A 13,550-nucleotide genomic window follows, 5' to 3' on the forward strand; every position below is an offset into this window, starting at 1 on the left:
TGAAGGGCGAGCCCATCCAGGGAAGGGGGTTGGGGGCTGGGGCCAGGGCTGCATGGAGAAGAGCCCCTGAGTTCCCTGTGCACCCTGCCCTGACAGGCCTTCCTGCTCAAGCTGGTGCAGAATCTGTTTGCTGAGGGCAATGACCTGTTTCGAGAGAAGGACTATAAGCAGGCCCTGGTGCAGTACATGGAGGGACTGAACGTGGCTGACTACGCTGCCTCTGACCAGGTGGCCCTGCCCCAGGAGCTGCTGTGCAAGCTGCATGTGAACAGGGCTGCCTGCTACTTCACCATGGTGAGTCCGACTCCCCCGCCCTCTCTCCCGCTGCTCACCATGTCCCCCCGGATGCCCCCTCCAGGTAGTCCTGCACCCAGTGAGTACGAAGGCCTGGGGCTGGCCTCCTTTGTCTCCTCCTGTCTGACTCTTACTCTCTATTCCTGAGGCTCTCAGTCCCAGCTGCACAACAGACTCACCTGGAGAACTTTAAAAAACAGATAAGCCAGGTGGCCTATAGTTCCTGCTACTCCGGAGGCTGAGACAGGAGGATTGCTTGAGCCCAGGGATTCAGGATCAGCCTGTGCAAGTTCAGGCAAGACCCCATCTCCAAAAAAAAAAAAAGGAATATGGATACAAAATAAAGAGTTCTTAAAACATGGTACTGATGCCCTAGCCCTGCCCCAAATGAATTGAGTTAGAATCTCGAGGTGACATTGGACATTGGTGGGAGTCTAACTTGCCCCACTTCTCCCTCCCAGCCTCCTCGCTCTCCCCAAGCTCCTCCTTAGAGCTCCAGCCTCCTCCTCTTCCCTATCCCACTCCTACTCTGGCTCAGCTGCTGTTCAGGTCCTGTAGGAAGCTCTGCTGCAGACATGCAGAGGGTGAGACCTCTGCAATCCAGCCAGCTTTTCTAGATGGTGCATCTCTGGATGCCTAAGGATTTGGCCCTCTGCACGCTTCTTTGTGCAGAGCTGCCCTAGGATTTCACTTCTCAGAGGTGCCACTCCTCCGCACTTGATGATTTAAACTGAAGACAGATGTGCAAATATGTGGGGGAGGACCAGGCTCAGCACTGCACAACCTGCAGCTGTCCCTGCAGTGTCCTGCCAGTGCCCACTGCAGCCTGCCAGTTGCACCCACAAATGCCCCTACTCATTGTCTGATTGTGGCCTTTTCCCTGGGACCTCTCAAGCCCTGCTCCTGAGCCCAGCCCTGCCCCTGCTCCTGCTCTGCAGTGAAGGAACGCTGTTGTTCAGCCCTAGATGGGGTTAGGAGCCTGGGACAGAGTGCGCAGGTGCTGACTAATGGGTCCCCCACTCCTCTCCCACAGGGCCTGTATGAGAAAGCACTGGAGGACAGCGAGAAGGCACTGCTCCTGGATAGCGAGAGCATCCGGGCGCTGTTCCGCAAGGCGCGCTCCCTCAATGAGCTGGGACGCCACAAGGAGGCCTACGAGTGCAGCAGCCGGTGCTCCCTGGCCCTGCCACACGTGAGTCCCGACTCCAAAGCCTCTGCTCTGGCCCTCAGGTAGGCCAAGCTTCCACATCTTACTGAGCCTCGGTTTCCTCTGTGACATGGAGTTGCAGACACTGATAGGAATGCTGGCCATCATCTCTGAGCTCTGATTATGTGCCAGGCACTACGAAAACTGCATTATGGGTATTAACTCACCACATCCACGCAACAACCCTGTGAGGAAGATGCTCTTATGGTCCTCCCACTTATTATTATTATTTTTTTACTGGGAATTGAACTGAAGGCACTTTAGCACTGAACTACATTCCCAGCCCTTTTTACTGTTTATTTTGAGACAGGGTTTTGCTAAGTAGCTTATTATACCCATTTTAAAGGTGAAGTGACAGAGACACAGAAAGAAAGTATCATTCCTGAAATCACAACAACCAATGGGTGGCTGAGCTGAGATTTGGACCCTAGCAGTCTGTGGGTTGTGGTTTTTTTTTTTTTGTTTGTTTGTTTGTTTTTGTTTTTTTAATTTAAAATTTTTTTAGTTATAGAGGGACACAATATCTTTATTTTGTTTATTTTTATGTGGTGCTGAGGTTCGAACCCAGTGCCTCACATGTGCGAGGCAAGCATTCTGTCACTGAGCCACAATTCCAGCCCCCAGCAGTCTGGTTTTTGAGTCTGTGCTTTTGACCTCTACTGTGATGACTAGAGGGGTGCCTTATGTGCTGGTCCTGGTTGTCAGCACTCAGGAAAACAGCAATGGGAAATGGCCAGTAACGAGCCTGTGAGATGGCCCCACCCACAGTCAGCTGGACACATGTCCCCTCCCCACTCATCCATTAACAGTATTCAGGCATAGATCTATGTGCTTCAAGGACTCACAGTCCACTGGTGACAAATTAAAATAGCACTTGGGTCTAGGCCTGGTTCTGCCTTGTCTCCCAGTGTGCCCTTGGACAGAGCACTTTTTTTTCTTGTTTTTTTGGTACTGGAGATTGAACCCAGGGGCACTTAACAACTGAGCTACAATCCCAGCCCATTTTTGTGTTTTATTTAGAGTCAGGTCTCACTAAATTACTTAGGACCTCACTAAGTTGCTGAAGCTGGCTTTGAACTCATGATCCTCCTGTCTCAGCTTTCCGAGCTGCTGGGTCTACAGGTGTGCACCATCACGCCCAGCTGGACATTGCTTGCCACACCTCTGTATCAATATAATGCCCTTCGTACTTTATCCCTGACATAGTGACTGTTGAAAAGCTTAGAAAATGGAAGATGCTGCCCAGGAAGGGGGAGAGGGCAGGAAAGCTCCCTGAAAGAGGTGGGGTGTGAGCAGGGCCTGAAGAAGGCAGGCAGTGTGCGTGGTGGGAGAGGATGGCAGTGCTGGATGGGTGGCTGGGGTTGGGTTTATTCTTGGGTCTTCTACTCTTAGCTGTGTCTTCTTGGCCATGACTTAGCCTCCAGAAGCCTTGGTTTACACTCCTGTAAAATGGGACTAACAACATATAATGCATCATAGGGATGTGCTGAGGCTAGAATTAGCAGATCATACACCAGGACATCTACTGTTGTGCACCAGGAGATGTTATTATACATAATGCTTCCCTGATTCTGCTTAGTTCACTATTAAGAATGTTTCTTAGGCTGGGGATGTAGCTCAGTGGAAGAGTGTTTGCCTAGTTTGTGTCAGGCCCTGGTCTCAATCCCAGTAGGGCAAAAGAAAAAAAGAATGTTTCTTTGTGACAATAATCCCCTGATCCCCATAGCATTTTTTTTTTCTTAGAGAGAGAGAGAGAATTTTAATATTTATTTTTTAGTTCTTGGCGGACACAACATCTTTGTTTTTGTATGTGGTGCTGAGGATTGAACCCGGGCCAGACGCATGCCAGGCGAGCACGCTACTGCTTGAGCCACATCCCCAGCCCCCCCCCCCCCATAGCATTTTGTAGTGTCTATAGCAGACCCACAGCTAGGTCTTGTGGGGAGCTCACTTCTGACAGGGGCAGGGCAGGTCCAACCTACAGATAAAGAAGCCCCAGTGAGGGTTAGGAAATTGCCTACAGAAGTACCCCAACCTGGGATTCTTTATTTTGCATTAGGGAATTCCCCGCTTTTATGGTATTTACTGGGCAAATACTGAGCCCCTGTATCATGATGGGCATTGGGACTAGAGGTGGCTCAGATCCAGGACTTGACCACCAGGAGCTTGTCAGCAAGATAGGGAAAGGGGCAAGCTCACACAGTGACGCAGCACCCCTGGCCCTGCTGTGGCCTAGAGCACAGTGCATAGTAACCCATTTCTTTATTGACTGATTGATCTCCACTATTGTTCTGGATACTCTATGAGGCCTGTCTGCCCTGTGTACTGTGGTGCTGCTTATGGCTGGCACACAGTGCATATTTGGTGATACAGCCTGCAGGGGAGGGAGGAGCAGGTATGTTTGTCCATCACTCACCATGACCAGGTGCTGTTCAGAACTTCACATTCCCTTGCTCCTTGGGGCCTCACAGGAACCCTATGTGTGAAACACATGTCGTTTAGCAAGGGTTATAAGAAACTGTCTAGGACAGAAGCAAGTTGTAGAATAATTGGTTTATGATTCCATTTACATTAAAAAAAAAGAAATAAAAGAAAGAAAGGAAGGAAGGAAGAAAGAAAAGGAAGAAAAAGGTCTGGATGCATGCACTCCTAGGGAAGATCTGCAGGGAAATGCAACAGACCCACAACACAGTTCCTTCTGGGGAGGAACCATAGTGAGGCTGAGTGAGCAAGAGTACTTGCACTCACTCTAACAGTCTACCTTCTGCAGTTCGCTCTTACTTACTGAATTTTAGAAATAAAAAGGTAAGGACTGGGACCAGGCATGGTGGTGTACACCTGTAATCCCAGCTACTTGGGAGGCTAATGCAGGAGGATTGCATGTTTGAGGCCAGCCTGAACAACTCGGCAAAACTCTGTCTCAAAGTAAAAAGACTGGGGATGCAGTTTAGTGGCAAAGGTTTCCTGGGCTCAACCTCCAATATCACCAAAAAAGAAGAAGAAGAAGAAAGACACATAACTCAGTGGCACTTGCCTAGCATCATGTATGAGACCCCTGGTTCCATTCTCAGCACCCCCCCCCAAAAAAAAAAAAGAAGAAGGAGAGAAAAAGGAGAGGACAAAGATAATATTAAAATTAAATTCAAATAGCATGGTTTGAGCTAGGCATGGTGGCACATGCCTATAATCCCAGTGACTCAGGAGGCTGAGGTAGGAGGATCACAAGTTCAAGGCCAGCCTCAGCAACTTAGCAAGGCCTAAACAACTTAACAAGACCCTGTCTCAAAATAAAAAATAAAAAGGAGTGGGGATGAGGGTCAGTGGTAAATCACCCCTGGTTTTAATCCCTAGTATTCACCCCTCTCCCCAAAATAAATAAATAAATAAATAAATAAAAATGGTTTGAGTGAAGCACAGTGGTGCACACCTGCAATCCTAGCAACTCAGGAGGCCGAGGCAAGAGAACCACACATTCCAGGCTAGGCTCAGCAACTTAGCAAGATCTTGTCTCTTTTTTCTTTTTTTTTCTGTAGTGCTGGGGATGGTGCTCTACCACTGATCCACATCCCCAGTCCAAGATCTTGTCTCAAAATAAAAAGGACTGCAGATATAGCTTTGTGATAAAGTGCCCCTAGGTTAAGTCCTCAGTGCAGAAAGAAAAAGAAGAAAAAAAAAACCCAACAGTCAGGTGTGGTGGTACAGCCTACTCAGGAAGCTGAGGCAAGACGATCATGGGAACCCAGGAGTTGGAGACCAGCCAGGCAACACAGCCAGACCCTGTCTCAAAGACAGAGGGATAATTAAAATAGAATACAATAAAATAAAAGCCAAATTACTCCTTTGCTCTCCCCCAAATAAAAGGGAATATAGAAATAAAAACCTGTGTTCAAGGTGGCTTAGAAAGCCAGCACCACCTCCCAGGGCCTCACTTTCTTGGCTGAGACATGCACTAGCCAGGATCCCCCTTTCATGGCTCCACGAGATGTCCAGCAGCACAACTCTGTGGGCCCAGGCAGCCTGACTCACTGGTGTCCTGTGTCTTGTCTCCTCCAGGATGAAAGTGTCACTCAACTGGGTCAGGAGCTGGCTCAGAAACTTGGGCTGCGAGTACGGAAGGCGTATAAGAGGCCCCAGGTAGGTGGGCTCTGGACCCTGGGGCAGGAGGTAGGGAGAGGGATACAGGAAGGATCAGGTACCACTGGAAAGGTGGGTGAGGTGGCCAGGGCTGGGTGAGGACAGAGCAAGTGACAGCAGGTGATCTTTCTTCCTATTGGCTGAAAGCCCTGGGATGAGTACCAGGACCTTGTGGAAGAGGGAAGAACAGCCACGGCCCTTAGCTCACCTTAGACACCAGCTGTTAAAATGTGCTCCCTGCCTGCCCTGGCTGACTTTAACCACCCTGGAGATGGCCTCAGTTGACACCGGTGTCCTTCTGCCTGTTTTCTCAAATAACCCCGTGTGGTGCCTGTCTGAGGTTCCAGGACCTGTTTGGCTTCTTCATATCCACATTGATTCATTTGGCATCTGCGTGTGCCAGGGTACTGCTGCACACAGGAGAGCAGATGGCTCTATAGTCTCTGCCATGACCTTGAGCAAGTCAGTTCATCTTTCTCCACCTTGTTTCCACATCTGGAAGACGGGGGTAATTGTGCCCACCTCAGGGGGAATGTTTGAGATGGCCCCTAGTTCAGGGCCTGAAACACAGCAGGAACTTGCATGTGTGTGTGTGGGGGGTCTTTGCCCAGGTTGAGGTTGGAAGAAGAAAACACTAAAACCCAGGTAGACAGGGCAGGCCTGGGGACAGGGAACCTCAGATAGCACTGCAGACCCAGCAGCCTGTGTCAGGGCTTCTCTGTTGCCCCGGCTGGCAGGATACTGAGCATCTTTCCAGAATTTTTTCTTTTTTTTTTTTTTGTACCAGGGATTGAACTCAGGGGCACTTGCACACTGAATCACATCCCCAACCCTATTTTGTATTTTATTTAGAGATAGGGTCTCACTGAGTTGCTTAGCGCCTCACCGTTGCTGAGGCTGACTTTGAACCCACAATCCTCCTGCCTCAGCCTCCCAAGCCGCTGGGATTACAGGCATGTGCCACCACGCCTGGCTCTTTCCAGAATCTTGATCTCTTCTCACCTCTCTCCAATCCCTAACAGGAATTGGAAACCTTTTCTCTGCTCAGTAATGGCACTGCAGCTGGCGTGGCAGATCAGGTAGGATGGGGCCAGGACGCCAAGTCTCTTCCCCACCCCTGTACCAAACTGTCTTGGTTCATTCTTTATGAGAGCTTTGGATTCCCTCTCTGGGGTATAGATGGCTTCAGGCAGTGTGATGCCCTGTTGGTCTGCAGCCACTTGGACCACAAATGGCACCATGCCTGATGGTAGACCCTTTAGCCCCTGTAAATGTTTCATCCATTCCTGCGACCTTTCTGAGGCCCCTCCCACATTCACAGGGATCGGGGCTGGTCAGTTATGAGGTCCATGATATGCCCAAGCAGAGTAGACTGCACCACAGAGAGGACCAGGTTAGCTGTGCCTCCATGTCTCTCTCTCTCTCTCTCTCTCTCTCTCTCTCTCTCTCTCACACACACACACACACACAAACACGCACACATACAGAGTGATCTGAGAACACACGAGGTTTGGTAGAGTCCCCGCGAAGATCCTGGTGCCCTGTAGGTTGTATAGACCCATGTGAGTGTGGTCTGCTAAGATCCCTGCTGGCTTCTCTAACATGGGAGTAGCATTCATTCCAAATCTGTCATTCCAACAGCACCTAGAAGTGGGGTAGCTGGGCTGTGCCCACAGGCAATTATTGGGATGAAGGAGATAAGCAAAGGCCCTATAAGGCCCAGCTCTTTGCTAGAGCTGTCCCTTAGAGTGTGGGGAACAAGGGGCAAGGATGACATGAGTTCTAGGAACAGAGGAACAAGGCAGTCTTGTTGGAGGCGTGTGTTACGATCTGATAAACACCGAGAAAGCATTTCCTGTGTGCCAATCACCATCTGAGCTCTTGTATATATCAAGCTAGTTCATCCCTAGAGCCAGGGAGCAGGTTTCAGACAGGTGGAGAAGAGGGAACAGCATTCACACCCAGGGGAACAGCCTGGGGTTAGAAGAGAGGGGGATGTGTCCCAGACCCGAGTCCAGTTCCTTCCCAGGGAGTTCAGAAGAACCTGGCATCTGCAGCTGGATGCAGTGGGATTTAGAACCTGAGTGCTCCTCTTATTTGAGGTGGTCGCTCCACATCTCAGGGCCTTGGCTCCTTATCTTCACCTGCCAGTCGTAGGATTACAGTGAGTCATATCTGAAAGCTCCCAACCCTGTGCCTCCTGGAAAGATGGACTCCATAAATCTTTGCTGCTAAGGGAACATTACTAGTAGGGATTACGTGCAAAGGGACAGGAATAGGAGCCCAGAGAACCAGGCCAGGGTGAGATGGTGGGTGGGAGGGCTGGGGGGTAGCTTTGCCCTTTGGAGCCTAGGGAGGCACATATAGTGCCAAACAGAGAGAATCATAGATGCAATAAAGGTGATCATCTGGTTTTGCTCCGCCCCCCCTTGAGTATTTTATATACTTATCATGTGAACAGTAGCTTTCTGATCCAGTGTGACGGCCTTGGTTTATGCAGCTTATCTGTGGTGAGCAAACACACCCTGGAGGACCCAAGTGCACATTTTGCTCTGTGCTCTGTGGACAGGGTGGTTGGGGGTGGTGCTGGGAGACAGCACAGGCCTAGGGCAGGCCCTAGTCAAACAGCCCCCTCTGATCTGAGAACGGCAGGCTTGGCCAACTTCTCCTCTGTGCTGTGGGACAACAGCTTACAGAGTACCTGGGCCAAATGCTGAATGACAGTGAGGAGGGGTGCTGCCCAGGACCTGCGTGAGGTGAGGCAGGGTGCTGGATAATCTTATTATTGCCACTACTGACCCTGGGAGGGGTGGCTAATGGTGAGGGTCTGGGTCTTCCTCTATCCTCCCCAGAAACATGTAGGACACAGGAGCCACCCAGGGCCTTACCAGGTAGCAAGACTTAGCAGAACCATGAAGGGCCCAGAGAAAAAGAGGAGGATATCAGATTAGAGGAATGACTTGTGCCACCTGTGGCCTAGCAGAGGGAGGCCATCAGAGATGAAGTATGGAGGCTGGTGAACAAAACACCCAAGCCAACCTGATGGCGCATCCTAAAAATGTGTGTTATGATCTATAAACACTGAGAAAGCCCTTCCTGTGTGCTAGGCACTGTTCTGAGCTCTTATAAATGTCAGTTTATCCCCATAACAATCCCAGGAGGCTGGTGGCTATATATTCTCATTTTATAAATAAAAAAATAGGCCCAGAGAGAGTAAGGAACTTGGCCGAACCAGAGAGTAGACTTGGGCCCAACTTTCCATCCAACAGAAAGGCCATAGTGGCAGTGAGATCCCACTTCTGGTGATTGCCCCTTTCTGCTTACTAGGAGGCTAGGGCTGCCCCTAGGGGAGTCGACATTTTTGTCTTTGAGCTGTGAGATGTAGAGGGCTTAGTAAAATCCTCAGTGCCCTCCCCAGGGTGTGGATCCAACCTTTAGCAGGTGGGGAAACCGAGGCTCAGAGGTCCTATCCTATCCCCAGGGTCACTGCTGCCATGAGGTGCACCTGGGAGGCTTTTCTGACCCCACCCCACCCCTCCTAGCCAGAGTCTGTGTGACCCCTGGCTAGACCCCAAAGTCCAGCATGTGACAGGTGTTTGGTGTTTGAACCCACCCTAGGCCCTCCATGACTGGCCATCAGCATAGCCACGTTGGGGTGCCAGGCTATGCCTTCCAAGCCTGTGTCCCCTGCCTGACTGATGTACTTCTCCACAGGGAACTTCCAATGGATTGGGCTCCATAGATGACATTGAAACAGGTAGTAATCCCTGATCAACAGGACAGGGTGGCAAAGGAGCTTAGCTCCTGTCCCCAAGGTCCCCAGGGAGTCAGAAGTCAGTCCCCTTCCCATCCTGTAGACAGGGCTCCTGAGGAGAGGAGAGAAGTAGAGGGTTGAAGGTCAGTCCCACTGTGGGCAGAAGAGCTCCTCTCTAGCTGTCCTCTGCCCTCGCTCTAGGCCTGCCCGGACAGACACCCACTGCTTCCACTGCCCTCCTGGCCCCTCTCCTCCTCATTGGCTTCCAGGAAGGGTTCCACCTTGTCAGTGTCCCTTAGAGAGTGGGCACTGCTGACCCTAGAGAAGATGAGGATGAGAGATATTCAGGTGGAACCAAAGCCATCGGGAGATGCCGTAGGACTGAACCCCCACCCCAGGTTTCCTTCCTTGGCCATCACAGGCTTCTGCCCTGGGGCCAGCCAACAGGGAGACAGGGTCACTGGGAGGAGGGCAGGATAAGTGTTAGATGATCACCCTAGGCCCTGGGACCCCTCCTCCACTCTCATCAAGCTGCGCCCCTGCGGCTACTGAGTTGGCCCCCCTCCACAGACTGCTATGTGGACCTGCGAGGCTCCCCAGCCCTGCTCCCCTCCACTCCCACGATGCCCCTGTTCCCTCACGTTCTGGACCTGCTGGCTCCCCTGGACAGCAGCAGCAGGACCCTCCCCAGCACTGAGAGCCTGGATGACTTCTCGGATGGTGATGTCTTTGGTCCAGAGCTGGACACCCTTCTGGACTCACTGGTGAGTCATCCTGCCGTCCTCCTGCTCCTGGAGTCCATATCCTACTTGGGTCCTCGTTGTCCCATGAGGGGTAGAGGGAAGATTCCCATCCATGTCACATTTGGGGAAACAGACGCCTCATGAGGGACTTGGCAGAACAGACACAAGGCTCCAGAACGTCTCCCAGAAGGGACGGGCTCCACCTCTTCCTGGAATGCACAGTTCTGTCTAGGGCTAGGCAGTCACATTCCCCGCTGACCCCTGCCTCTGTCCCTATCTCGCAGTCTCTGGTCCAGGGTGGCCTGCCCGGCAGTGGTGTGCCTAGTGAGTTGCCCCAGCTGATACCCGTGTTTCCTGGTGGGACTCCGCTGCTGCCACCCGTGGTGGGTGGCTCCATCCCCGTCTCCAGCCCACTGCCCCCTGCCTCCTTTGGCCTCGTCATGGACCCCTCCAAGAAGCTGGCTGCCTCTGTGCTGGATGCCCTCGATCCCCCAGGCCCCACACTGGACCCCCTGGACCTTCTGCCATACTCGGAGACCCGGCTGGACGCTCTCGACAGCTTCGGGTCAGCCCGTGGCTCCCTGGACAAGCCTGACTCCTTCATGGGTGAGGCCCGGGTGGGCATGTCCCCCCCACACCCCACTTCTGCACCACATTTGCAAAGTGCTGTCATGCCTCTGGTTTCTGGAGAGCAGATGGGGATTGTAACTCTAAACTGCCCAATCCAGGCTCTCTCACCTCTCCCAGTCCAGGGCCACTAGTGTGTGTGCTGCTGTGTCTCTGTGGTGCTCAGTACTGTGTGGATCCAAGTCTCAGGCTGGTGTCCTGTTCAAGACTCATCAGTAGAGCTCTGATAGTTCAGGACTCCCTCACCCTAGTCTGGTCTCTCTGCCCAGCTTCCCAGGGCCCTGGGTCTCAGGCCAGGGGGTCCCACAACAATGATTCTGGGAGCAGGGTGCAAGACCACAGGCTCCTTCAGCACCACTAGATTGGGTGTTTGAGGAAACTGACCCATCTGGGCCCTGGTAGGACTGGCTTTCAGAGGTCAGACATAGTCTGGGACACTTACAACTGAGACATAAGGGGTGGAAGGAACATAGAAAGGCTGAGGGAGAACAATAGAGAGGTTGAGGGGGAAGTGATGGCGGGGCCAGGTCTTGCAGGTCATCAGCCGGGCAGAGAGTGTAGGGGCATGCCCTACGAGGTGGAGGGGTCAGGGGCTGGTCAATGATCAGAACAGGGGCCTAAGGGAAGCATGAGTAGAACAGGGTCTCAGGGGAGCTATGGGCCAAGCTGAGAGCTCAGGATTTCTCTGGGGGCAGTGGGGAGACCCAGAAGGCTTAAGCAATGGACTGGGGAGCATGAGGAGGCTGCAGCCTCTTTGCCCCAGGGCTACGCCATGAGAATAGAGAAGAGGGCAGAGTCCAGGAATCAGCAAGATTAGAAGAGGATGTATGGCCTGGGGGACTTCCCCATGGACACAAGGGGAAGTCCTGGGATGGCCCCTCATGGCTTTAGTGCCAGGGCAAGTGACCCCTGTGTCTTCTCCCTGTCCAGAGGAGAACAATTCACAGGACCATCGTCCCCCAAGCAGTACTCAGAAACCAGCCCCCTTGGTGAGTAACGTGGATGGGACTCCACTACCAGGCCTTTCATTCCTCCTGGGGGCCGGGGGAGGGAGTGATGTGGGCTCTAGAGTTGTGTTCTCTGTATGAGGTGAGTTGCTGCAACCCCCAAGAAGAGGCACCCTCAAAGTGGAGGAACCCAAGGTGGTCCCCTAGCCCTTCCTTACTAGCCATGTGCTGGGGGTACCCAGAACACTCCCTGTCCTGCCTGTTTGGAGGCCTCAAGTGATTTCCTTGGCATTATTCACAGCCCTGATCTCCAGACTCAGTCTGTTCTAAGTTTCAAAGAGCGTGTGACCAGGAGGAGGCCTATACGCTGACCTTAGCCTGAATAATGGTCATGTGAGCCTGGGGAAGTCACCCAGTCTCTGAGTTTTGTCTTCCTTCGTGCTAATGGCTGAGGACTTGGGAGGGTATATGCAGAGGCCTCCATCAGGGCCACTGCTCCTTCTCTGTGTTCACATTGACTTTTGATTCAAGGAAAGGTTGTAAGCCAAGATTACTGTCACCTCTGCACCTGCTTAGCTTGAGGACTTCTGAGGGTTGGTTCTGGTGTTTGGGCTCTTAGACCACAATAGAAGGGCAGGGAGGGTTGAGGAAGAGGGAGGGCCCTCGGCTACAATTCTGCTCTTGGGTGGGATGGTGGCATCATAGAGCACCCTCTACCTTCGGTGCCTAGGCTGGCCGTGGTGGTCCAGCTGTCACTCAGCCCAAGATGGCCGACCTCCTCCTGTTACAGCCAGAGCCCTCCATGCCCAACACTGCCTTGCTCATCAAGAACCCCTTGGCTGCCACCCATGAATTCAAGCAGGCCTGCCAGCTGTGCTACCCCAAGACAGGTAATGTCACATCTGAGGCCACACCCCTCTGTCCCCAGACATGCCAGGAATCTCAGGACTTGGAGGTCCAGAACAGAAGGACCTTCGTGTGTCAGTAGGAGACAGGAGCCAGAAAACGAAGTCCCTCCAAGGCGGGAAGGGAAGGTGTGGGTGCTGGTTGAGGCCTGTCCTCTGCTGAGCACTGTTTTCATAACTCACTCTGGAGAGACTCTGAGATGGGCAGGCTCACCACAGGTCGTGGTGGTGGTGGAAAGGAAGCAGGGAGAATGGACTCCTTGGGGCCCCCCACCCTCTAACACTGACCCCATCTTTAGGCAGCACATAGCAAGGAGGGGTATGGCAGGAGCTGGGGAGGCCCAGATGAGGGCAGCTTTTCCAGTTCCCACCCCCTGCCTGGGCCCAGTGGTCACCCTTCAGTTCTACCTGGAATCATTGCTGCTGTCCGCCCTGCTCACAGGCCCCAGAGCGGGCGACTACACCTATCGTGAGGGCCTTGAGCATAAGTGTAAGCGGGACATCTTACTTGGTCGGCTCCGGAGCTCCGAGGACCAGAGCTGGAAGCGGATCCGACCTCGGCCCACCAAGACCAGCTTCGTGGGCTCCTACTACTTGTGCAAAGGTGAGATTTGCAACAGGACCGGTGAACAGCCAGAGCCTGGCTCCTCTCACCCCAGACACTGTTGTGTGGCAGGCAGTGGAACAGGTGTGGTCATCACATTCGTAGGAGAGGTGAGGGGTCTGGGGCTGTCACTCAGTGGTAGAGCACTTGCCTGGCACATGTGAGGCACTGGGTTCAATCCTTAGCACCACATAAATAAATAAAATAAAGGTATAAAAAATACAACATAAGAGAGGTGAGGAAGCTGAGCTCTGAGGCCCAAGTTCCCTGTCAGAATGAGCATCCCCTATCCTGACTGGCTCCAGAGACCCATGGGAAACATTCAGGACATTGCA

At 52.5% G+C, this 13,550-nt stretch overlaps 1 protein-coding gene across 4 annotated transcripts in view; it reads left to right on the forward strand.

Annotated features, from left to right (window-relative positions):
• Positions 1–13,550, forward strand: part of Zc3h7b (zinc finger CCCH-type containing 7B) — a 53,221-nt gene that overhangs the window by 23,963 nt on the left and 15,708 nt on the right. For 2 of the 4 annotated variants that reach the window (XM_046429245.2, XM_046429248.2), the window contains exons 4-13: positions 97–294; positions 1,328–1,486; positions 5,555–5,635; positions 6,658–6,714; positions 9,350–9,392; positions 9,960–10,153; positions 10,417–10,738; positions 11,690–11,748; positions 12,437–12,596; positions 13,054–13,215. In XM_046429245.2, the coding sequence (XP_046285201.1) occupies positions 97–294; positions 1,328–1,486; positions 5,555–5,635; positions 6,658–6,714; positions 9,350–9,392; positions 9,960–10,153; positions 10,417–10,738; positions 11,690–11,748; positions 12,437–12,596; positions 13,054–13,215 (1,435 nt within the window). The remainder of the gene's footprint in view (positions 1–96; positions 295–1,327; positions 1,487–5,554; positions 5,636–6,657; positions 6,715–9,349; positions 9,393–9,959; positions 10,154–10,416; positions 10,739–11,689; positions 11,749–12,436; positions 12,597–13,053; positions 13,216–13,550) is intronic. The other 2 variants (XM_046429247.2, XM_046429246.2) reach the window with 2 other exon arrangements.

Source organism: Marmota monax, unplaced genomic scaffold (genome assembly GCF_021218885.2).
Source record: "Marmota monax isolate L192 unplaced genomic scaffold, Marmota_monax_Labrador192_F-V1.1 WCK01_AAM20220418_F8-fsc00051, whole genome shotgun sequence".
NCBI lineage: Eukaryota > Metazoa > Chordata > Mammalia > Rodentia > Sciuridae > Marmota > Marmota monax.